The 26,238-nt window shown below is 43.1% G+C and overlaps 1 protein-coding gene across 2 annotated transcripts in view; it reads right to left on the reverse strand.

Moving 5' to 3' along the window:
* The window catches only part of LOC113019649 (alpha-2-macroglobulin-like), a 35,003-nt gene extending 10,246 nt beyond the window's left edge, over nucleotides 1-24,757 (reverse strand). Inside the window, exons 1-23 of one of the 2 annotated variants that reach the window (XM_026163420.1) lie at nucleotides 24,610-24,749; nucleotides 24,350-24,530; nucleotides 24,099-24,252; nucleotides 16,880-16,932; nucleotides 16,756-16,776; nucleotides 13,049-13,214; nucleotides 12,890-12,974; nucleotides 12,643-12,793; nucleotides 10,885-11,002; nucleotides 10,682-10,791; nucleotides 10,417-10,584; nucleotides 9,955-10,182; nucleotides 6,293-6,356; nucleotides 6,053-6,198; nucleotides 5,498-5,647; nucleotides 4,472-4,615; nucleotides 4,242-4,365; nucleotides 4,006-4,144; nucleotides 3,410-3,635; nucleotides 3,023-3,149; nucleotides 1,991-2,112; nucleotides 1,854-1,905; nucleotides 1,545-1,628 (exon numbers count right to left, since the gene is read on the reverse strand). In XM_026163420.1, coding sequence (XP_026019205.1) covers nucleotides 1,545-1,628; nucleotides 1,854-1,905; nucleotides 1,991-2,112; nucleotides 3,023-3,149; nucleotides 3,410-3,635; nucleotides 4,006-4,144; nucleotides 4,242-4,365; nucleotides 4,472-4,615; nucleotides 5,498-5,647; nucleotides 6,053-6,198; nucleotides 6,293-6,356; nucleotides 9,955-10,182; nucleotides 10,417-10,584; nucleotides 10,682-10,791; nucleotides 10,885-11,002; nucleotides 12,643-12,793; nucleotides 12,890-12,974; nucleotides 13,049-13,214; nucleotides 16,756-16,776; nucleotides 16,880-16,932; nucleotides 24,099-24,252; nucleotides 24,350-24,530; nucleotides 24,610-24,689 — 2,893 coding nt within the window. In that variant the 5' untranslated portion in view covers nucleotides 24,690-24,749. Of the gene's footprint in view, nucleotides 1-1,544; nucleotides 1,629-1,853; nucleotides 1,906-1,990; nucleotides 2,113-3,022; nucleotides 3,150-3,409; nucleotides 3,636-4,005; nucleotides 4,145-4,241; nucleotides 4,366-4,471; nucleotides 4,616-5,497; nucleotides 5,648-6,052; nucleotides 6,199-6,292; nucleotides 6,357-9,954; nucleotides 10,183-10,416; nucleotides 10,585-10,681; nucleotides 10,792-10,884; nucleotides 11,003-12,642; nucleotides 12,794-12,889; nucleotides 12,975-13,048; nucleotides 13,215-16,755; nucleotides 16,777-16,879; nucleotides 16,933-24,098; nucleotides 24,253-24,349; nucleotides 24,531-24,609 lie in introns of both variants that reach the window. The other variant, XM_026163419.1, reaches the window with a different exon arrangement.
* Nucleotides 24,758-26,238: the final 1,481 nt, after the last annotated feature.

Genomic DNA, 26,238 nt, shown 5'->3' on the forward strand with positions numbered 1-26,238 from the left:
GGTATCGTTACTTTCAGCACAGCTTTAAATATCTGAAATTTGAGTTATTTTTTCATTTTGGTATACTATATTAGCACAATTGATCTAAATTCAGACAAAAATGTCAAAATCCGAGTAGAAAAAGTTAAATTTTTTACTGTAAAACCCACAAACATGTTTAATGAATCATTTTCATAACTTGAAATGCAAATAGAAAGAATAAAATTATGCACAAATTTTGCAAACAACAAAGTTATATGGTACTATTTACCTAAAAATGCAGCCCAGGCCTCAGGCGTTTTTACATAACCATTTAAATCTATTTACAGAACAATCAGGTGTACTGCATCAAATAAGAAGGCACACAAATGATTTGTGTTCAGTATAAGACAGAGGAGAACAGCACAGGCCTAAACCAGGTCTGACAGCAGGAGGAGCATCAGTCCAGTTTTCCATGTGGGAACAGCGTTTACACTGGAATCTGCCTTTGACGGCGTTTTTGGAGCAAATGTGACATTCAGCAGTATAACTGACACACAATACAACACAATAACTACACAACACACTAACTACAGCCTCCAAACACGCTAAACGTCACTAATGTGTGACATATGAAAACTCTCTCTCTCTCTCTTTTGCTCGCTTTCCATCACTACTAAAAATGCCGTTCTCCTTAAATAACCAAGCGTCACATGTTGCCATATCATTTTTTGATTGGCTGACATGGTAAACTCTAACACCAATAGGGAATGGGTGTTTTTTATTTTTATTTTTTCACGCGCAAGCAGAGAGTGTTTGCTAGCGCTGTCTGTAGAAAACAACGTTTTTACCGTTCTTCCTGCTGTAAACGCCGCTGTTTTGTTCAGAAAAAAACATTATGTGTATTTTTTATCATAACTCTGGTTTAACGTGGTCCATCGACACAATTCAAGAACTGGTATATAGTCTGAAGTCCGTTACTTTCGACCAACAAAACAACCTGAAGAGCCGGTTGGGGGCTGAAAAAGCCGGCTCTTTTTAATGCGCCGAGCCGAAAGAGCCGGTTCTCCAACAAGAGAAAGAAATCCCATCACTATCTTGTAGCTGTGTCGTCTTAAATTGGTCATGTGATTTTGACGTGTCGGCGCATACGTCGACCGCAGAGGGTTAAGATGGAAAATGATCCAGGACGCCAGAAAGTGGTCGAGTCAAAATCTGGACTTAAATCCTACTGACATGATTCTGCATGACCAGAACGATTGCGCTGGAAAAGCCTCTGGTGTGACTGGGCCAAAACTCAGCGTTTCAAAAACACTTATGACTAAAGCTAGACTGCAGTTCTTCCTGCACAGAATGGCACCAACAGCCTTTTTGGGGTCCATTTCTTTTTCACACAAGGCCAGGAAGACGTGGGTCTATCTATAAATGAAATCATCTTTTAAAAGCTGAATACGGTTTTTACTTTTACTTGAACATGACGTCTCTTTTATTTTCTGTTGTTTTAGTAATTTGCCTTTTTAACAAAGCTTTAACCTGCCATATTTTATTTGGCTGAATCAAAATTGAGATGAAATCATGAGGTTTACCCAGGACTGATACAGAAGTGCGGGCAGATCCTTCTATCACATTCTCAGGCAGATGTATCTCTGCTTCCTCCGTCAGCGGGCTTCCTGTGTACAGACACAACAAACGTCCAATCAGGAAGTCACGACTACAACAGAGTTACTGTTCAAAGTCACCAGGTGGCCTGATCTTCAGCACATATCGTTACATTTTGTGAAAGTAAAAGATGAAAATTTGGCACATTTTATGTACACAGTGCACTCCACTGCTAACTTTGAGCATTTAGGTCATTTCTTTATTTAAACTTTGTAACTGATGGACATCACACTGACCTTTTGGACAAAGAAGCCAGTTGTATGTCTTTGTCGTCTCAGTTCCCTCGGCCTGAAGAAAAGTATCTTTAAAATGAGTAATAATTTAAATTTTATGAGTAAAAATGTTTTTCTCGTCTCGTATTTATGACACTGACCTTCACTATGAGAGATTTGGTGACCACGTCGATGCGACCTCTGTCTGGTACGCTCACAACCTCATTATCGCATGACACATGAGACGCTACGGCCTCAGCAGACACAGTCACATTCACAGCCCCTAAAAGCAGCAGCACAGGTCACCTTCTTTGTCTCTCCATTAAAATAAAGGTTACCGAGGTTATTTTACAGATTTTGTAGAAACTAGAAGGAAATGTGTTGGGACAAAAGGAGGCGGTTAACTGTGATCACACTAGATCTACATCTAGATTTAATGTTGGTTCTAAATCGAAGGTAAGATCAATTACAATTGGAAATTTTACTGCATCAGGCATGAAAAACATGAGCTGAAAAAAACAGTCCAAAATGATGTCAGGGTTGCTGCTGAGTCCTGCTGGAGGCCAAAGTACTGCAAATCATAAGATCCAATTAAGGTTAAGAAGAAATCATTTGCATGGCAATACAACTGCAAACAGTCTGTTCTACTGATACTGACCAAGGGAAGCATGCATAATGAATTGAAAGGAAGGTTTCAAAATGACTTGTAATTGGCTAAGACAGCTGCATTAGGTAAAGCATGAGGATGGAGGCAGCTGCTGCCCTCAGACTGGAGGTATAGACGTTCTGCCCCACTCCCTACAACCCCCACCTTTAGCCTTCCAAACACAGGGGTTATATTCTGGATTTGCAGCTGCATTTGACTGTCTACATGTCCTAGCTCTACACTGCACACTCACTGTCGTCTAATGCAAACACAGCTTTCTAAATTCCATGAATATAGCTTATTGGGTCTCAGATTCTCTCATTTCATTATGATAACTTATATTTCAGCAGTATTTCTCACATAGTGTTTTTATAATTGCTCTTTATTGTTTTAATCTCATTTATTCTATTTAGCCATCTTATGTGGATTCTTTTTAAGTCACTTCCTGAGAGTTCACTTCCTGCTTCTGGGTGCTGCACTTGGGTCGTACTCAGCCTGCCACACAGCGGTTTCCTGGCAGTGTGGAGGACCAAAGCCTGATCCTCACCTAAGGCTGTTGGGATCATGGTCCACCTGAGGGTCTTGCGCTCGTTGGCACACAAACAGGATGTGTACAGATCACCAGAGAGAGGCGTGAGGGTGTAATCGGAGGACGGCCCAGGAGTGACAGTAACCTGTACGAGGAACACAGACATGGCTACATTTAAACCTGAGTTCAAATGTGAACACACCTACAGGTGAGCTTGCAGGTGTTGGTGAGCAGGGGCCCTTCAAGAACGGCCTGCATCCTGCATGGTTATATTGCCAAAGAAAAGATATTTTCTATTGTATTTTAATAACTATGATATAAATTTTGCTTAGAAAGTCATGTTTTCAGTATGGCTTTCCTTGGCTATGAACAGACATGTATCTAAACACTTTAATCATTCATTACCATGATGCAGCTGGTCAGGTAGTTAAAGACAGTCGCCCTCAGTTCAAAGTGCTCCCCCCGGATGATGGAGTAGGGCATGGTGAGTTCAAGGAAGAAAGGTTGGAAGACTTTCATTTCTTTACGAGGAGCCAAACCAAAACCCTGAGAGGACAAACAGAAAGCCTCCGTCTCCCAGGTGGTGATGGTGTCTGGGACAGTCAGGGACACGCCCCTTTTTCCATCGTCTCTGAAGCAGCAGATACACACAAACATATTCTGTAACATAATCAAACATGTTTTTATGTCTGTAAATTACTTGTATAACAGTGTAGTTACATCCTGCAGTGTGAATGACTTGTATATGTTACATTGACAAAGTAAAAGAGCTCCACGGTGCTGATGACAGTGAAATAATATATCCCACAAAACTTTAAATATGACAAAACATCAGCCTGGAGGATCAAAACATGCTAAAGAAAAAACTCACAATTATTCCATTTTCATCTTTTTCACGTGGGCCAAGACACAGCAGAAAGTTCACATGGGTTTCTAAATGTGATCGTATAAACTTTTTTAAAATGTAATATGCACCAGATCTCTTCACAACAGATACTTACCCAACTTCCACCAGATCCCAGATCCACGTCTCAGGGAAGAAAGAGCGAGCTGTCTCTATTGGTGGAGGAAGCTGCCCAGCAGGTTCCACAAAAGGACTACTTAGTTGAATAGAACCATCTCCAAACCGGGGAGCCATAGCTAAATAAAAAAAGAAAAATTAATTTCCTGTTTTCTTTTTGGTAAATACAAAGCAAAATTTATAGCCAGACACAACACAAACAAGTGAATGATTCACCATAGTAGACATGAGGAGAGCCATCATGGTAGACACCAGGGCCATCATGGTAGACTTTTCCTTTGAACTTGAGGCATGAAGGCAATCGAATAAGCAAGTTTGTCGCCATCTTCAGTCCGACTTTCTAGATATTTCAGCAGCACACAAAGATCAGCAAAAACTGGTGCAAATACAAAAACTGTTGTATTTAGATTATGTTTGATGGACTCACAGGTATACTTGTATTTTACCTGGAAAACTGCATAAGCATCATTTTGCCCTTGACTGGGGTACGGCAAAACATATCTTTTTGGTCTCACATTAAGGCATTCTGTAGCATCATCAACCTCATACGGGATACCTGAGGATTTCTTGAGTGGGAGCAAGTCAAATATCTGAAAAGAAAAGTGCAGATCAGCAAAACCTCCAAACATTTATTGCCTGCCTGGTCACATTTGATCCACATGTGTTTTTTAACTCTTACCTGTAGTACTGGTGCAAATACAAGTACAGATTAGGCTCAAATCAATTGCTACATTATCTAAGAAGAATTCTGAAAAAATAAATAAATAAAAATGATCAAGTCAGCAGTAAGTGTTCGCAGATGTGAGGTGTTGTAGTTGAAGTATCTGTTTACCAAATGTTACAGAAGTTCTACAATTTTACTATAAACACCACATCGTTCTTAGTGACTTATATGGCTACAGTAAGTGTTCTCCATTTGAAGCTGTCTCTGTAGCTCCTTAAACTCACCAAGTATCACTTTTTCCAGGTTTTGCTGTATGTTTAACATCAACAAATACTCGTGTATTTGAGCAGTTTTGGTGCAAAGTTAAATTCTTCTCAAGTAAAGCAGACAGTGACTGGCAGGTCATACACTTGTTTGCATGGTTGAATTATTTGCTAAAAAAAAAAAGTCATGATCCTGGATTTATCTCCATGCTGAAATATTAATTTGCTCAAAAGGAATTAATTTTATAAGATTAAAATATTGCTGTCTGCAACCACATGAGCAACAAGCATGGTACTTACTTACTCGCTAGAAAGACTGTCATCACAGACACATGCATTTGTAACCTTGTATTTTTTATACCAGTTTGCTTTAAGACAAACTCAGCATTTGACTGTTTAAAACAGTTCAATGTACGACTGCCCAAAGAATACTTATCAGGACACAAGTACCGGAGCGAAGGCATGAGCTGCTGGTAACTCATGACACTACGGGCTCTGGAAATAAGGGATGTGTCCACCTCACTGGTGTTAATATCAGCAGTTACCTTATCTGCATCCAGAGTCTTCCCAGGCTCCTTGATGAGAACGCTCTTGTCGATGGCGCTCACACCACACAGAGAACGTGGCAGGGCCGTCACCTGCATGTTGGTCTCTTCACCTGGGACGGCTGAAGACGGTGAAAACTCCACTGACACCTGACACACACAAAACACCCGTAGAAGTTTAGTGACTGTGATGAGTCCCCACTCACTGCTGGCTAAATGAGCTGCTTCACTGTGGTGAGTGACAAATCATGAGTCCCATGTGATGGCTGTAGCCCACGTTGGACACTGTATGAACACTGTGTCAGTGTTAGATAGGTAGGACTTGCATCATCATTGAAAAAGTGCTTGTATAAATGGGAGTGAGCGGGTCATGAGGTCATATAAAGAAGCAATTTGAATCCTTAGGTAGAGTAGAAACAGCTGTGCAACAACCAGTCCATTTACTGATGCTAGAAATCCTCAGGTGATTTAGCCAACTGAATTTGACTTTGATTTGAACGACATGGCATGACTGCAGACACCAAACACACAGCACACCTCTAGAATTACACTCACCTTGTTGCTGAAGCATTTGTCAGTAGAGAAGTCAGCACTGTGGGCAATTACATCCTCACTTGGCAGGACGGCATAAGCCACAACCTGGAACTCTGGAGCCATCTCAGGAGACACTCTGACTTTAAAGGACACCTGGCCCTCATTCACTGAAACACAGGTCCAAACATGCATCCACAGATCAACAAAACAGACCAACGTCAATGCTTGGCTGTGGCATTTGTGGAAATATGGAAATTTTACCCGATCTATCTTGCACTTGAACCCGTGTTTGTCCTTGCATGGTGACAGCTCCTCTGGACAACACCTGGAAGACAGAAATCATTTAAAAACAAGAATGAACTAGCACTGATATCTGTGCACATCAGAGATGGGCAGTGACGCGTAATCTGATTACTTTTTTCAAGTAAAGTAAGGGATTACTATTGCAAAATCGGTAATTAGATTACCGTTACTTTCCCGTAGGAACGCTGCGTTACTGCGTTACTAAAACCGTGATTTTTTGCGAGAATGTTTCACGACAGTGACGTAAGCGAGTGCGCCGTTAGTGACAACAGCTGTGTGCAGATCAACAGTGGATCACATATCGATTGAGAGAGTATGAGCGTGCAGCGTTTAAAGCGTGGAAGTACTGGCCTTACTTTGAGTTTGATTCCATAAAAAGTGACAAAAACATTAGCGTCTGTTGTGCGTGGGAAGAAAACTTCTTTTTACAGCGAAAAAAAACCCTAAACTTCCAAACAAGCACCGAGTGCGCAACGACGTAATGGGAAACTCACAGAGAAACTCACGGATTCTTTAACTGACCGCGGCACACCTGCACCAGGGTAAACCTCCGCCTATCGCAGTCCTGCTTTACAGGTGAAAATAGAGCAACAGGACCGCTGAGTCTTTGACTTTATTTATTTTCTGCTGTGTTTTACTTGCATCTATTTGAAAGACTGAGTGTAAACACAAAAAATATTTTCTTTTATGTGCTGGAATGTGCAGAAAATAGGTTTAAATGTTAAACTAATTTCTTCCAGTCAGAGAATGTTGCAGATAATTAAATTTTTTCTTGATGCATAAAGTTAAAAGATTAAAACTAATAAAACAAGTTTTAAAAAGAGACTTTTCCATTTGATTACATTTTGTATGATGGATTATGCAGCAAAAGTCGAATTGGGCTGAAAGATCTATCGCTTCATCGCCTATTCTGGTTGTAAATTGTGTTTTTAAAAAGTAATTAAGTAACTAAGTAATTAATTGCTTTTTGGGGGAAGCAATCAGTAATTAGTTACTGATTACTTTTTTCAAGTAACTTGACCAACACTGGTGGATATACACTACCAGTTAAAAGTTTTGACACACCTTCTCATTCAGTGGTTTTTTAATTTTTATTTTAATACTTTCTACAATGTAGATGCATACTGAAGCAAAGAAAAGTATATAAATATCTCTAAATATGTTTTATGTTTTAGAGTCCTCAGAGCTGCCCTTTGCTTTACTGGCAGTGAATGGTAATGGTAAATGGACTGGTTCTTATATAGCGCTTTTCTACTCTTTCTGAGCACTCAAAGCCCTGTACACAACTTTGCTGCACAACAGTGCTGCAAACCCTCGCCTGACATGTTTCACCTCACAGGTGAGCCTTATCAGTGTCAATTGGTGGAATCTCCTGCCTTCTTAATGGGGTTGGGACCATCAGTTGTTTTGTGCAGAAGTCAGGTTGGTACACGGCTGACAGAACAGCTGACACAACTGTTAGAATTCATATTTGAATGTGTCCCCAGGTGCAGTCACAAAAACCATCAAGTGCTACGATGAAACTGGCTCACATGCGGACCGCCCCAGGAAAGGAAGGCCAAGGGTCACCTCTGCTGAGGATAAATTCATCAGAGTCACCAGCCTTAGAAATCACAAGTTAACAGCAGCTCAGATTAGAGTCCAGATAAATGCTACACAGAGTTCCAGTAGCAGGTAGTGATGGTAAATTTGATTCTTTTTGCTGAATCGAGTTTTAGTGAGTCACTCACCAAAGTGAATCGGGTGTTTTGAGTCATTTGAGTCACTGAGTCAGTTGACCAGAGAGTGCAAAAAATTTACATTTTCACTCAAACTTAATTTGTTTCCATTTTTTAGTAAATCCTACAGGTAAGATAAGTGATTGAAAAAGAAAAACAACCATTTTTATAGAGCAAAAAAGAGCAAAAAAAAAGATTTCTAAAGGTAACATTTATTTTATTTATTTTTATTTTATTTTATTAGTATTTTCCTCACGTGTTAAATATATATTTTCACATCTAAATGTCCACTGAGCTGTGAGCCAGGGGGCGGTAATGCGCCTTAACATTGGTTGCCAACCAAGCAGAAGAAGAAGCTGTGAGCCAGGAGGGAGGGGGTGAGTGAATGAGTGATTCATTTATGCTACGATTCAGCCAAGAAACACAAGAAACGGACATTAGACCAGTGGAAATCTGTGCTTTGGTCTCATGAGTCCAAATTTAAGATCTTTGGTTCCACCTGACGTGTCTTTGTGCGACAGAGAAAAGGTGAATGGATGGTTTCTACATGCATGGTTCTCACTGTGAAGCATGGAGGAGGAGGTGTGATAGTGTGTGTGTGTGTGTGTGGGGGGGGGGGGGGGGGCTTTGCTGGTGACACTGTTGGGGATTTATTCAAAACTGAAGGCACACTGAACCAGCATGGCTACCACAGCATCCTGCAGCCACATGCCATTGCATCATCTATTTCCCAACAGGACAACGACCCCAAACACACCTCCAGGCTGTGTGAGTGCTGTTTGACCAAGAAGGAGAGTGATGGCCTAGCCTCCACAGTCACCTGACTTAAACTCAAAGGAGATGGTTTGGGATGAGATGGACCACAAAATAGGCCAACAAGTGCTCAGCATTGTTCACCAAATGATTAAATATGTATTCATTCATTTTGATGTTTTGATGCCTTCAGTGAGAATCAATCGGAATAATTCAATTCAATTTATTTATACAGTACAAAATCAATAAAACTGTCACATCAAGGTGCTTTCTATTGTAAGGTAGACCCTACAATAAGATTAATAACAGGTAGGATTAAATGCAGAGAGGTCTGTTAACACATAGTGAGTGAGAAAGGTGACTGGAAAGGAAACACTCAATGCATCATGGGAATCCCCGGCAGCCTACATCTATTGCAGCATAACTAAGGGAGGATTCAGGGTCACCTGGTCCAGCCCTAACTATATGACAGGACATTGGCCAATCAGATGAAAGGAAGAAAAATAGGGTCAAAATTTGTACTTGTAACTTGAAACTTGAGTGCAGAGTTTCTCACGTACACAAATTCTTTTTTATGCACACATAAATTCTTTTTACACATACAAATCCTGAGAATCCTAAGATGCACAAAACAAAGGATTAGAAAAATAAAACAGAAAATAACTAAACGTGGAGTCACTAAAAGACGAGACTTGAAAAGTGCAGGGGAAACACAGGGAAAGCATGATTAACTGAGAACAGAAATGACTAAATCTACGAAGGCCAAAGAATATAAATACTTAGCAGAGAGAGAAAACTAAGGATATCATGAACAAAGGACCAAACACTGAGGCTAATTACTAAGCTGACAGAAAATGATGAGGGACAAAGCACAGGGACCAGACCTGAAGTCTGTGGAACCAGCTTCCACTTTGGATTCAGGAGACAGACGCCCTCCGAGTTTTAAGTTTAGGCTTTTTCCTTTTTGCTAAAGCATATAGTTTGGGCTGGATCAGTATTTATGCTGAAATAGATCGAAGCTGCTGGATTCTCATGATGGACTGAAAGTTTCTTCTTCAGTCATGATGGGCATTACAACAGTAGTTTTTTAGCAAACACACAAAAAGTCTGGTCATGTTCAACTTTGTAGTAAACCCAGAGATAACTCACCAGATAAATGACATCCACAGACCCCGGAGACTCTCCCACTATAGTGTAGTTGACTGATACGTCTTCTTCTGCGTCACAGGACACTGCTTTATCCTTCTTCTGTACCTCTAGAGAGCTGATTGTTTTAATATCAGGAGAAGACGGCTGGGACATGGATAATGTGTGAAATCCCCTGTCATAGTATGCAGTTCTATATCCTGGGTTGCCCACTGTTGGTGTCAGGCTTGCCTAGTTGGGGATAGGAAACAAAAATTTAAAAACTTGATCTACAAATAACATTGGACAACGAGACTTTATAAGCAAGGCAAAGGTGGAGGAAGATGAGTCATAAACTGTTTCAGGATTGCAGCTTATTACTGTGGGAGGTATTTGGACATTTGCAGCCTATCACAAACCAATTGTGGCTTCATGCTGCTGTCATGGCTGCATTAAATTACACATTGTTTCCGTGTGTCAGCTCACATGGAGTTGGATATCCTGGTCAAAGTTATCAGTGCTGAAAGAAAATGAGGCCACACCGTTGCTGTCAGTTGTCAGATTTTGTAGTGAGCGTGTTTGCCACATTCGTCCCGTGAACAGGTAGACCGGTGCGTCACAAACTGGTGTATTATTGTGGTACACTGCTCTGACCTGTTGAAGAACACAATGCTCTATCAATGGAAAATACAAACAATTTAAATGTGCTTTGCTACGACAAACTGAGCTGAAAACAACATGTTAGGCTTACTTTTCCTTCCACATTAGATCCCCGTTCCCAAACCTTGGGCACGTTAATGAAAGACACTTTTCCAAGGACGTAAGAAATCGTGACTCTCTTCTCTTGAGGGAGTGAAACACCTGAATGTAAAAACTTTCATGTTACAATCCTGTGAATGCCTTTTTGGTTAAACATACATTGATGTGTCATTTTAAAGGAATAACACAACTTGCCTGTTCCCTCTTCTTCCACTTTGGCCCTGATATCCAGAACATCTTGAAGCACCTTTTGGTCCATTTTAGTAAAAATTGACATGTTGAAGGAAAAAGTTGCACAGCCAGTCTTGTCTGCCTGGAAAGAACAATAAAGAAAGAAAATCACTGATACAAGAATAAACCAAAATTAGAATCAAATCTCATTCACAATCGAATCTATAAAATATATTAAATGTTCAAACTAGAGAGGAGTCATTAAAGACTTGAGCTCATTTAGAATTTGATGAAAGCAATATGGTTTAAAAATGCAGGGTGGGGGGACAAAAGTCTGGAGGGGTCAGTTGTACTAAACATAAACAGCTGAAGGAACATTTTGCAACTGATTATGTTACCTGGCAACAGATCATTCAGATAAACGTGTATAAAAAGATCATCATAGAGAGACAGAGTTTCTCACAAATACAGACGGGCGGAGGTTTACAAATCTGCAACAGACTGTGTCTACAAATTGTAGAACAATGACAGAATAATTTCATTAATGTAAAATTATCAAGACGGGGAATATCTCATCATCTGCAGCGCACAATGTCATCAAAACATGCAAAGGATAAGGCTGAAATCCACTATCAGATGCAGTCTCCAGGTCCTTGGGCAGCAATGCATGAAAAACTGTCATCATTCTGCCACTCAGATCACTGCATGGCCTCAGGAGCACTTCCACAAATCAATATCTGCGCACAAAGTTCAAAAGTCAAATGTGAATGCGAACTGGAAACGCTGCATTCTTTTCTGGGCAAAAGCTCATTTAAAACGACAAACACTGCTCTGTGCTCAGATGAATCGAAATCTGAAATTCTTTTTGGAAAAAACAGACGCTGTATCCTCCACAACATCCCAAACATCCTGTCGAGCTGGGCCTGTATAGCAGTATGATGGTATCACCTCACAAAACCACTGTATCGTTTAAATTTCCCAGCAGCATCTCATTTACATCCTCAAAATCTCAGTACTACTATATATATGTTATACAGTACTGTGAAAAAAATCTTCACGCAACCACCCTTTTTTTTGTTTGTTGGCTTCCAAAGAACCAAACTTTTTTAATATCTTCCTGCTTGAGCAGTTTTTGTTTAGACTTTGGTTGCTTTTACATTCATTTCCAGTTCAGTCCCCATACCTGATCATTTCTAGAGAAAGGTTTTTTTTTTACATTCCTTTATTTGCATCAGGTACTTTATGTTGACCTATGAACCATGCAAGCACAACAAGGACACCTGTCTCAAGGGATTATTGTTTCTACACATAACAGACAACTTAGAAAACAACCAGTTTGAACTTGTATCACATTGTTGAGCAGCCTGTTGCAAAAGCACATCCTTTATTCCCATGTCCTTCTTTGAATCTAACAATGGGGTTTGAACTCATGAAAGCTTGCCTGAGAGACTTCAGGCTGTATTTCTATTTGTGTTTGCATGTTTCAGGAAACCCTGTAGCTATTCATTCTGCTTGTGTCAGTGTAACAGTCTGAAATTGTATTCTCTTGTGTGTCAGACATAATGAAACACACCACTTGCCTTAGCTCACGGCTGAATGAAGGCACATAACCCAGTATGTGACATATGAGACAATGAAACTGTAGGAAAAAAAAGTGAAGACAACACATGGCGCCATCTTAACTGAGTACAGCAGGCAACTCGTGTGCCGTAATGCTAATGCAGTGGCCTGAATGTACCTAAAGAATCAGAGAAAAAAAGAGAAATGAATTCATAACTGTACCTGCTTTGTCTCTGTGTGGCAGGAGCCACCCATCTGCCATATGGCCAAAAGATCGTAATCGTACGACGATATACCAAAACCTCTATTCACATTAATAGGTCTGCACACATTGACTGTAACACGTCCTGGTACAGGCTGTCCATACGTGTACCTATTTAAAGAAAAATAAGTAAACATTATGAGTCATTTGCTCTCCAAACTCCAGATTTTACAACACATAATTTGTCCTGAAAGAACTTTTCCTTACTTTGCACACACTTTAGCTTCAACGTCTTCCTGCCCAATACTCACTTCTTCAGATATATTTACTGTCACATCAAATTTGGGTAAAACTGGGGGAAATATGAATGTCAGCATTTGCACTCCATTACAACAAAGAATTTAAGAATAAATAAGACTGACTTACCATATTTCTCCACTTTGAAGTTGTGAGATATTTTCCTCTCACCCATTGACACAATGATCTGGTACGGTCCCTCAGGGGCCTCAGCGTCCAAGGAGTAAGAAAGCTGCAGTATTCTGCTATTGGATGTTTCATTTAGCCACTGTCCAATCCTGTTACTGTGAGGATCCTGTTAAATCAAGTGACAGTGACAGCTACTACACATAGTAGTAGCTCAGTGTTCCAACATTCGAAAGAAAGGACTGCTCTCACAGCTAGAGATTGACGAGGTATAGCTTGAAACCTGGATCCCCCGTAGCCAGTTACCAAGATTACGTGAAGTACACTCAGAAGGTCTGCTGGATGATGTTAATGCAGCATTACGGACAATACCTACAACCACGATTACCAACACTAACAAGCTGATCTACAATACGGCAGCAGTGATCAGTGAGATGCTTGGCTACAAGTTGAACAGCCACAAGGGGCAGTACCCTCCATGGAGAAGGAGGCTAGAGGGCAAGATCAAAGTAGCACGGAGGGAGGTTAGCCAACTAACGGAGTTGCAGAAAGGTGCGACAAAGAAGGTGCATAAGAAATACAGCAAACTGTCCATACCTGAGGCCTTGGAAACTGCCAAGCAAAGACTCACAGCCTTGGCCACCCGCTTGAGGAGGTACACTAGAGAGATAGAAGGCAGGAGAATAAACCACCTGTTCTCCACAGAACCAGCAAAGGTGTACTCTCAGTGGCAAGGGAACAATAAGAGAACAGCACCACCAAGGCTGGAGACGGAGCAATACTGGAAGAGCATATGGGAGAAGGACGCAACCCATAACGGCAATGCTCAGTGGCTAGTGGATCTGAGGGCAGACCACAGCGACCTCCCTGAACAGGGTCCAGTAACCATCACAGTGGCAGATATCCAAGAAAGGGTTTCCAGTATGAAGAGTTGGACAGCACCAGGGCCCGACATGGTTCACGCCTACTGGCTGAAGAAGCTGACTGCACTCCACGAGCGTCTGGCAGCACAAATGAACCAGCTGCTAGTTAACGAGAGACACCCGGAATGGCTAACCGAAGGTCGGACGGTCCTGATCCCCAAGGACCCCAAGAAGGGACCGGTCCCCTCCAACTACCGACCAATAACCTGCCTCAGTACTACATGGAAGCTCCTGTCAGGCATCATATCGGCTAAGATGAACAGGCACATGGGTCAATACATGAGCGGGACACAGAAAGGAATTGGCAAGAATACCAGAGGTGCAAAACACCAGCTACTGGTAGACAGAACAGTCAGCCGAGACTGCAAGACCAGACTGACCAACCTGTGCACTGCCTGGATTGATTACAAGAAGGCCTATGACTCAATGCCCCAAAGCTGGATACTGGAATGCTTAGAATTGTACAAGATCAATGGGACCCTAAGAGTCTTCATCAGGAACTCAATGGGGATGTGGCGTACAACACTAGAGGCCAACTCCAAGCCCATAGCACAAGTCACCATCAAGTGTGGGATCTACCAAGGAGATGCTCTGTCCCCACTGCTGTTCTGCATACGCCTGAACCCCCTCAGTGAGATCATTAACAAGACTGGCTACAGATACCGACTACGGAATGGAGCAGTTGTCAGCCACCTCCTGTACATGGATGACATCAAGCTGTATGCCAAGAGTGAACGAGACATCGATTCACTGATCCACACTACCAGGCTATACAGCAATGACATTGGAATGTCGTTCGGACTGGAGAAGTGTAGTCGGATGGTAACAAAGAGAGGGAAGGTAGTCAGAACTGAGGGGATTGAACTACCAGAAGGCAACATTGCAGACATAAAGGACAGTTACAAGTACCTGGGGATCCCGCAGGCAAATGGGAACCATGAAGAGGCCGCTAGAAAGGCTGCAACCACCAAGTACCTGCAGAGGGTCAGGCAAGTCCTGAGGAGTCAGCTGAATGGTAAGAACAAGATCCGGGCCATCAACACGTACGCCCTGCCCGTGATCAGGTACCCTGCTGGGGTAATAGGCTGGCCAAAGGAGGAGATAGAAGCCACTGACATAAAGACAAGAAAGCTCCTTACCATGCATGGAGGGTTTCACCCCAAGTCCAGCACCCTGAGGCTGTACGCTAAGCGGAAGGAAGGGGGCCGGGGACTGGTGAGTGTCAGCACCACAGTCCAGGATGAGACAACGAACATCCAAGAATACATTGGGAAGATGGCCCCAACTGACCGAGTGCTCAGTGAATACCTCAGGCAGCAGAAACCCAAGACAGAGGAGGGAGACGAGGAACCATCATGGAAGGACAGGCCCCTGCACGGTATGTACCACCGGCAGATAGAGGAGGTGGCTGATGTCCAGAAATCCTACCAGTGGCTGGACAAAGCTGGACTGAAAGACAGCACAGAGGCACTAATCATGGCAGCACAAGAACAAGCTCTGAGTACAAGATCCATAGAGGCTGGGGTCTATCACACCAGGCAAGACCCCAGGTGCAGGCTGCTAGCAGGCAAGGCATACATGGAACGCCATAACCAAGTGGCCGGCATAGTGTACAGGAACATCTGTGCCGAGTATAACCTGGAAGTCCCGTGGTCAAAATGGGAGATGCCCCCAAGGGTGGTGGAGAATGACCGAGCTAAGATCCTGTGGGACTTCCAGATACAGACGGACAAAATGGTGGTGGCTAACCAACCGGACATAGTGGTGGTGGACAAACAAAAGAAGACGGCCGTAGTGATCGATGTAGCGGTTCCGAATGACAGCAATATCAGGAAGAAGGAACACGAGAAGCTGGAGAAATACCAAGGGCTCAGAGAAGAGCTCGAGAGGATGTGGAGGGTGAAGGTAATGGTGGTCCCCGTGGTAATCGGAGCACTAGGTGCGGTGACTCCCAAGCTAGGCGAGTGGCTCCAGCAGATCCCGGGAATAACATCGGAGATCTCTGTCCAGAAGAGCGCAGTCCTGGGAACAGCTAAGATACTGCGCAGGACCCTCAAGCTCCCAGGCCTCTGGTAGAGGACCCGAGCTTGAAGGATAAACCGCCCGCAGGGGCGTGCTGGGTGTTTTTATATATATATATATATATATATCGTTTCCCTTGCCTCTAAAATGACAACAATGCCAATGAAAAGGCAGGTGTAAAAACACAATAATTATTTTGAACATTTGTTTATTTGTTCATTTTCTATAATACCAATGAAAGGAATAATAAGCTGGTAAGGCCATTGTCAGCTATGAGTCACAGGGAGCTAGCTTTCTAACTTTACTGGCAGTGTAAAGTTGTGGTGACAGCAGGGCTTGACTGGTAATCTGGCATTCTGGACATTTTCCTGTTGGCTGTAAGACCAGTACAACTCTTTGTTGTCAATATCATTATACAGGCTTAAAGACTGGCTGGAATGGCAGCTGCACCTGACCCTACGAGCGCTGGCAGCAATCTCTCTGGTGTATTTTTTTGAACACTACTTTTCACTTTTACTTAATAATATTTTAAAGTAATGCTACTCTTACTTGAATAACATTTTTGGATACTCGACCCACCTCTGTATATATGCAACCCAATTTGTCCAGTTTTGAAACTGTCAGTGACCTGGAGTAATACTGCAGAAGCAGTGTGTACATAAGCAGTGAGCAGGGAACAATCAAGTCTGACTCCATGTGTTCAGCATTGTGTTGATGCATTTACAGCAGAAGTAAAAAAAACCTTTTCTGGAGATATTCTCTTACCTGAAGTTCAATGACATCATACTGAAAGAAAGAACCAAAGACAGGTGGAGTTAAGAAATTGTTGTGTAAATCACTGCATCTCAATTCTAAACAGCATCATTAATAACACTGTTCAAAAACTCACCAGCTGATTGGCCGGTCGCATCTTATTATCCATCGCAACGACTCTGAAATTCACTGTGAGAAAAATTTTAAAGAGATTGTGTCTCTGTTTCTCTCCTTATACTTTAAAACAAAGGTCCATTAGGGTTGGGGCCATGACTGCTAAAATTAACAAAATAAACACTTAATTACATTACTAATTAAAATGGAAATAATTAATTAAATATCTAAACAATTTTATTATTAATTAAATTATGTATTTTGAGTTTCAATTTTCAATTAAATATTTCATGGTTGCTGTGCTGCAGTGCATCGTGATCTGTCACTGCAGCTTATCAACAAACACAACATCTGATTTTTACCCTACACAGCAAGTCAATACAGATCTCAGATAAGGGACTGATATGAATTGGTGGTTATGTGGACAGACCAACCAAATGCTTGAAGGTTGCACTACATAAAAATAATAAAATCATATTTGGTGACACGGCAAGTATTTTAAAATATTTCTTGTGGTGTAGCTCCATCAGGTCCGAATGGCTGTGTGCATTAAGCAGGGCACACTAAATAAACAGACACCCGGCCAAAGCATTAAATTGTCTGTGTCCCTGAGTTTGATGGGTGACAGATAAAACTGATTAATGAACACAAAATAATTAATTAAATTGAAAACCAATAATTGGACAATGAAATAATTAACTATCCTTGTAAATAATCAAAATGAGAAAAAATGAATTGAATATATAAAAAGATCATTAAATATGTGCTGGAAACTGGAAATCAGAAATAAAAACCTAAATGTGTGTTGGTGTACGCTCAATTATCCAGGTAAGTAAATCTCCAAAAGTTGATTCTGTTCATCTGGACGTTTTCAGTGGAGAAATTGATCCAGGTGACTTCTTCAATCTCAGCTGACTGCAAGTTTCCCCAATCTTAGAAACAGTACATTTGCATAATGACTGAAACCAGCCCACTGAAGGAACAATCTGCCGTTCGCTACATGGAAGAAGTGCAAAGCAGAGCTCTGGTATCGCACCCTGGCTGGAACAAAACAAAGTCACTGGTTCAGGGTTTCCCCACTGAAAACATCCAGATGAAAAGAAACTTTTTGAGATCATTCAAATAACTTATTACATTATTTAAATGAAATCACTGATATTTAATTAATGTATATACATACATACATATATATATATATATATATATATATATATATATATATATATATATATATATATATATATATGTGTGTGTATATATATATATATATATATATATATATATATTTTTTTTTTAGACTACACGCCTTTGGAGCAGAGGATCGCAAGTTCGATTCCTGCCTGGGGCGTCTGTATCCAGTAAGGGTCCTAAGGCTAGACCCCCTATCCTAAGCGAGCCTACCGCAGACATGAGCGAGACAGATAAATATGAAGGCATGCCGGCTCGGACGTCGCCCGGATCAACAAGGTCCGCGTCAGGTGTTGAGGAACCAGGGCACCCTGATGACAAGTGGGCTACTGGAACAAGAAGGCATCGGTGGGCAAGAGACGAAAACAGGGCGTTGTTGGAATGCTACTACGCAAGTAACCTTGGCGGAAGGGGCTACACGAATAGAATGAGGTACCTATGGATTCTTCGATACCCAACATCCACAATGACGGCGAAACAACTAGTAGCTCAGTGTTCCAACATTCGAAAGAAGGGACTGCTCTCACAGCTCAACACAAATGCTACGGCAAGGAGGAGTCAGGACGCCAGGTCACCCCCACCCGAGATTGGGTACATAGCCCCAAGTGCGATAGGAGAAGGATCGTTGAGTGCGAGAGGAACTGACCTAAAAAATAGGATCATGGCCAAGCTTGAAACCTTGGTTACCAAGATTACGTGAAGTACCTCCAGAAGGTCTGCTAGATGATGTTAATGCAGCACTACGGACGATACCTACAACCACGATTACCGACACTAACAAGCTGATCTACAATACGATCAGTGAGATGCTTGGCTACAAGTTGAACAGCCACAAGGGGCAGTACCCTCCATGGAGAAGGAGGCTAGAGGGCAAGATCAAAGTAGCACGGAGGGAGGTTAGCCAACTAACGGAGTTGCAGAAAGGTGCGACAAAGAAGGTGCATAAGAAATACAGCAAACTGTCCATACCTGAGGCCTTGGAAACTGCCAAGCAAAGACTCACAGCCTTGGCCAGCCGCTTGAGGAGGTACACCAGAGAGATAGAAGGCAGGAGAATAAACCAGCTGTTCTCCACAGAACCAGCAAAGGTGTACTCTCAGTGGCAAGGGAACAATAAGAGAACAGCACCACCAAGGCTGGAGACGGAGCAATACTGGAAGAGCATATGGGAGAAGGATGCAACCCATAACGGCAATGCTCAGTGGCTAGAGGATCTGAGGGCAGACCACAGCGACCTCCCTGAACAGGGTTCAGTAACCATCACAGTGGCAGATATCCAAGAAAGGGTCTCCAGTATGAAGAGTTGGACAGCACCAGGGCCCGACATGGTTCACGCCTACTGGCTGAAGAAGCTGATTGCACTCCACGAGCGTCTGGCAGCACAAATGAACCAGCTGCTAGTTAACGAGAGACACCCGGAATGGCTAACTGAAGGCCGGACGGTCCTGATCCCCAAGGACCCCAATAAGGGACCGGTCCCCTCCAACTACCGACCAATAACCTGCCTCAGTACTACATGGAAGCTCCTATCAGGCATCATATCGGCTAAGATGAACAGGCACATGGGTCAATACATGAGTGGGGCACAGAAAGGGATTGGCAAGAATACCAGAGGCGCAAAACACCAGCTACTGGTAGACAGAACAGTCAGCCGAGACTGCAAGACCAGACTGACCAACCTGTGCACTGCCTGGATTGATTACAAGAAGGCCTATGACTCAATGCCCCACAGCTGGATACTGGAATGCTTAGAATTGTACAAGATCAACAGGACCCTAAGAGCCTTCATCAGGAACTCAATGGGGATGTGGCGTACAACACTTGAGGCCAACTCCAAGCCCAAAGCACAAGTCACCATCAAGTGCGGGATCTACCAAGGAGATGCTCTGTCCCCACTGCTGTTCTGCATAGGCCTGAACCCCCTCAGTGACATCATTAACAAGACTGGCTACGGATACCGACTACGGAACGGAGCAGTTGTCAGCCACCTCCTGTACATGGATGACATCAAGCTGTATGCCAAGATGTCTAAATGACTCGGGTAAAGTTTGTAGCATGCGTGCTTGTTGTTTTTGTCTGCTTCCACTTGTCTTTACAGTAGGATGATGTCGGCGTAAATGTGCAGTCATATTCGTTGTGTTCCCCACTAGTGCTGTCAGCGTTAACCTGAAATGACGTTAACGCCACAACACGGCAAATCTCTGTAAACGAGCTACCGCGTTCGACTACCCCACCTAGGCTGCACTGTAGAGCGCAGATCCACTGAGCTCTCAACACAGACAGCGTCCACAGAAGAAAAGTTGATAAAATAAATTGAAAATTTTGTATTGTTCGATACATATGCGTACTGAACCGAAAGCACTGTATCGAACGGTTCAATATCGATACAGGTATTGTTGCACCCCAAATATATATATATATATATATATATACCGTTACCTTCACCCTCCACATCCTCTCGAGCTCTTCTCTGAGCCCTTGGTATTTCTCCAGCTTCTCGTGTTCCTTCTTCCTGATATTGCTGTCATTCGGAACCGCTACATCGATCACTACGGCCGTCTTCTTCTGTTTGTCTACCACCACTATGTCCGGTTGGTTAGCCACCACCATTTTGTCCGTCTGTATCTGGAAGTCCCACAGGATCTTAGCTCGGTCATTCTCCACCACCCTTGGGGGCATCTCCCATTTTGACCTCGGGACTTCTAGGTTATACTCGGCACAGATGTTCCTGTACACTATGCCGGCCACTTGGTTATGGCGTTCCATGTATGCCTTGCCTGCTAGCATCTTGCACCCTGCTGTTATGTGCTGGATTGTCTCTGGGGCATCTTTACACAGCCTGCACCTGGGGTCTTGCCTGGTGTGATAGACCCCAGCCTCTATGGATCTTGTGCTCAGAGCTTGTTCTTGTGCTGCCATGATTAGTGCCTCTGTGCTGTCTTTCAGTCCAGCTTTGTCCAGCCACTGGTAGGATTTCTGGATATCAGCCACCTCCTCTATCTGCCGGTGGTACATACCGTGCAGGGGCCTGTCCTTCCATGATGGTTCCTCGTCTCCCTCCTCTTTCTTGGGTTTCTGCTGCCTGAGGTATTCACTGAGCACTCGGTCAGTTGGGGCCATCTTCCCAATGTATTCTTGGATGTTCCTTGTCTCATCCTGGACTGTGGTGCTGACACTCACCAGTCCCCGGCCCCCTTCCTTCCGCTTAGCGTACAGCCTCAGGGTGCTGGACTTGGGGTGAAACCCTCCATGCATGGTCAGGAGCTTTCTTGTCTTTATGTCAGTGGCTTCTATCTCCTCCTTTGGCCAGCCTATTACCCCAGCAGGGTACCTGATCACGGGCAGGGCGTATGTGTTGATGGCCCGGATCTTGTTCTTACCATTCAGCTGACTCCTCAGGACTTGCCTGACCCTCTGCAGGTACTTGGTGGTTGCAGCCTTTCTAGCGGCCTCTTCATGGTTCCCATTTGCCTGTGGGATCCCCAGGTACTTGTAACTGTCCTCTATGTCTGCAATGTTGCCTTCTGGTAGTTCAATCCCCTCAGTTCTGACTACCTTCCCTCTCTTTGTTACCATCCGACTACACTTCTCCAGTCCGAACGACATTCCAATGTCATTGCTGTATAGCCTGGTAGTGTGGATCAGTGAATCGATGTCTCGTTCACTCTTGGCATACAGCTTGATGTCATCCATGTACAGGAGGTGGCTGACAACTGCTCCGTTCCGTAGTCGGTATCCGTAGCCAGTCTTGTTAATGATCTCACTGAGGGGGTTCAGGCCTATGCAGAACAGCAGTGGGGACAGAGCATCTCCTTGGTAGATCCCGCACTTGATGGTAACTTGTGCTATGGGCTTGGAGTTGGCCTCTAGTGTTGTACGCCACATCCCCATTGAGTTCCTGATGAAGGCTCTTAGGGTCCCATTGATCTTGTACAATTCTAGGCATTCCAGTATCCAGCTGTGGGGCATTGAGTCATAGGCCTTCTTGTAATCAATCCAGGCAGTGCACAGGTTGGTCAGTCTGGTCTTGCAGTCTCGGCTGATTGTTCTGTCTACCAGTAGCTGGTGTTTTGCACCTCTGGTATTCTTGCCAATTCCTTTCTGTGTCCCGCTCATGTATTGACCCATGTGCCTGTTCATCTTAGCCGATATGATGCCTGACAGGAGCTTCCATGTAGTACTGAGGCAGGTTATTGGTCGGTAGTTGGAGGGGACCGGTCCCTTCTTGGGGTCCTTGGGGATCAGGACCGTCCGGCCTTCAGTTAGCCATTCCGGGTGTCTCTCGTTAACTAGCAGCTGGTTCATTTGTGCTGCCAGACGCTCGTGGAGTGCAGTCAGCTTCTTCAGCCAGTAGGCGTGAACCATGTCGGGCCCTGGTGCTGTCCAACTCTTCATACTGGAGACCCTTTCTTGGATATCTGCCACTGTGATGGTTACTGGACCCTGTTCAGGGAGGTCGCTGTGGTCTGCCCTGAGATCCACTAGCCACTGAGCATTGCCGTTATGGGTTGCATCCTTCTCCCATATGCTCTTCCAGTATTGCTCCGTCTCCAGCCTTGGTGGTGCTGTTCTCTTATTGTTCCCTTGCCACTGAGAGTACACCTTTGCTGGTTCTGTGGAGAACAGCTGGTTTATTCTCCTGCCTTCTATCTCTCTGGTGTACCTCCTCAAGCGGCTGGCCAAGGCTGTGAGTCTTTGCTTGGCAGTTTCCAAGGCCTCAGGTATGGACAGCTTGCTGTATTTCTTAGGCACCTTATTTGTCGCACCTTTCTGCAACTCTGTTAGTTGGCTAACCTCCCTCCGTGCTACTTTGATCTTGCCCTCTAGCCTCCTTCTCCATGGAGGGTACTGCCCCTTGTGGCTGTTCAACTTGTAGCCAAGCATCTCACTGATCACTGCTGCCGTATTGTAGATCAGCTTGTTAGTGTCGGTAATCGTGGTTGTAGGTATTGCCCGTAGTGCTGCATTAACATCATCTAGCAGACCTTCTGAGGGTACTTCACGTAATCTTGGTAACCGGCTACGGGGGATCCAGGTTTTGGCCATGATCCTATTTTTCAGGTCAGTTCCTCTCGCACTCAACGATCCTTCTCCTATCGCACTTGGGGCTATGTACCCAATCTCGGGTGGGGGTGATGATATCTCCCCCCTGACCTGGCGTCCTGACTCCTCCTTGCCGTAGCATTTGTGTTGTACCTCGTCAATCTCTAGCTGTGAGAGCAGTCCCTTCTTTCGAATGTTGGAACACTGAGCTACTAGTTGTTTCGCCGTCATTGTGGATGTTGGGTATCGAAGAATCCATAGGTCCCTCATCCTATTCATGTAGCCCCTTCCGCCGGGGTTACTTGCGTAGTAGCATTCCAACAACGCCCTGTTTTCGTCCCTTGCCCACCGATGCCTTCTTGTTCTAGTAGCCCACTTTTCGTCAGGGTGCCTTATATATATATATATTATATATATATATATATAATTTATTTAAATTGAATTGGTATTACTAATTTATATTTTAATTAACAAGACATTTCATTTATTGTCTAATTATGTGTTTCATACATTTTGGCACCCGTGGCCCTCCACTTTGGTGCTTTAAATTCCATGTTTGAACATAATTTAATTGTGAACAATAAAACTATTAAGGATAAAACCATTAAACTTTCACATAAAATGAATTTGACTCTAATCGGGGACAGATGGTACAAACAATAAATCATGTCTGAGTGATATAATATGGACTTTGCCCTTTGGGGGGAGTCATGCACTCTGAGTATTCTGCATGTTTTATTTTGCATTACTGTGAATTTTTAAAATAGTTATATTCAAAGATGGACTCAGATTTCAAAGTGCGAACAAATATTTCGGTCGATGGACCGTATTAAATATCTTGAAAAGCGTTTGCTAAATGAAGCACAACTTTCACATCAATCATTGCATGTGTGTCCAAATTTTGGACCATAAAACTTGTTACACAAATTGGAGATGGTGGAGCAGCTGGCTCATGATGATGGAATTTGAATGAACTACATGTCTTATATAACGTAACATCACATTGTTACCTTTTTGTCCAGGGAGGTAGATGGGTTTGTCTGTTTGGATGAATGTGAAGGTATCAGACGCTCGGATCATCACTTTTCTGACTTGTTTGGAGTAAAATGTGTCTCCTCGTACCTCCACCTGAAAATGTTGCACCTCCTTTTGTACCAAAGGAGCCTGAGACAGTGGGATATTTAGATAGTCATTAAAGCCAATAATGCTTACGATAACAACTAACAAACACACTTTGTGTGTGAAAGTGCTGGTTGCCAACCTCAAACTGAACACAGGTTTGAAAGGCCTCATTTGACGTATGCGTGAATAAGGTTGTGTTCTTCTCTCGGGACATCAAAGTGACAGTCATGACCAGAGTCCCACTGGGCTGTCGGAGAGTTGCACAGAATTTGGCCTCAGCTCCAGCTTCAATAACTGCAGGAATGGCCACCAGGTACTGGCTGCATACAGCATCACACATACAGCAGTTACTGCAGTGAACAACTCACACAGACAAAAACACGCTGAAGACAAACTCACGGTTCAGCCACCGCTTGATCCACACGTATCCAGCTCAGGAGGACACACAGAGTGCAGCTCAGGATCCAGAGACGGTCCATGACTGGTTGTGATCGTTCTCAGTGTCAGCTTCGGCTAAATATTGGCTGATCGTTCCCACCCACGTAACAGCCACGTGTTTGAAACGCACTCATGTACTCTGATCTCCACAAAGTCAATCACTTACACATTTATAAAATCCCATTCCTGCTTTCAGCACTGAACACTAAACTATAGACAACAGTAAAGTTTGTCATTCAGTGTAAAATATTACAGTAACATACAGTGCTCCGAGGTGATGTTTCTAAATCAGCTCAGAGTTTAATTCGGCTGTTACAAAATATTATTTCTATTCTGTATGTGTCCATGTTTGTCTTAACACCAGTGCTGGGATATCCCACTGTAGTGTGTAACTACTGATATTCTCTAAAATCACTGGGCGTTACAGTAAGCGTAGCCACCAACAGTGCCCTTTACCCAGCGTGGGATGTCTGACTGCCATGTTTTTGACCTTGTTTCTCAGGAAAGACTAAACAAACGTTTGTGTAGTGATAACAGGCTCAAACAAAACTGATGGATTCATCAGTGATGTCACAGACTGCTATATTTGCTTAAAAGACAAAAATCACAATGTTTCTGTCCAAATTAAAAATGAAACATGTTAAACAGCTTTTGTTGCACTTTAGTAAACAACACAGATCAAACTTCAGCCCACTGAAATAACTGCAGTGACAGTCACACTGCTGAGTGTGGAGGGATTTCTGGTCTGGTTTTTAAACTGTAACATTGCTGAGAATGAGTCATTATCTCTGACCCTCTGGACCCAGCAGTATTACCCCATGTTATTCTATTTGTCTTCATTGATTTGCCTTTACGGGAAAAGGGTTTTTGTTTGTTCTGTCTCACTAAGGGGCTGTGGGTGGGTGGGGGGGGGGGGGGGGGGCATGCTTTACACACATACAGAAATCAGAAATCAGAAATCAGAATGGGTTTATTGCCAGATGTTGAGGTTTACAACATTAGGAAATTGCTGCGGTGCACAGATGTGTTAATCCATAAATGTTAATACAGTTTGTTAATACTTGTTAACAAATGCAGAAAATAAAGTTTGTTTAAAAACAGTTAACAGCATTGAACCCATGAAAGACTGAAGTCTGTACTGATATACTGAATATTTGCTGCTGATATGATATTATTAGATATTTATTATGATACATGTATTTATGACATGAGCTCACTCATGGTTACAGCGCTGGAACGTGTGGCCATGGACCCAAAACAGCAGGCTCAAATCGTGACAAACTTCATGGATCTGGAGTGTGACCCCAAAAAAGACTTCCCTAAATCTGCTGGTCTGGGAATCCAGCAGTTCATCTAAACAAAAGGCACTTAGACTAGAACAGATATAGATGTGTTTATCCTACCATGAAACAATAAGAGAAGGTACGACCGCTGCCATGCTCCCAGGAGGGTGTGAATGCCAGAACACCCTGGAATGCACACAAAGTCTTTGCAGACTATTAAGGATCAGACCCCTATCAATATGACATCGACTATAAACTCTAAGCATATATGAGTAAATATTTCTAAGCATGAATGACAATCAACAAT

Source organism: Astatotilapia calliptera, chromosome 3, assembly GCF_900246225.1.
Source record: "Astatotilapia calliptera chromosome 3, fAstCal1.2, whole genome shotgun sequence".
NCBI classification, from domain to species: domain Eukaryota; kingdom Metazoa; phylum Chordata; class Actinopteri; order Cichliformes; family Cichlidae; genus Astatotilapia; species Astatotilapia calliptera.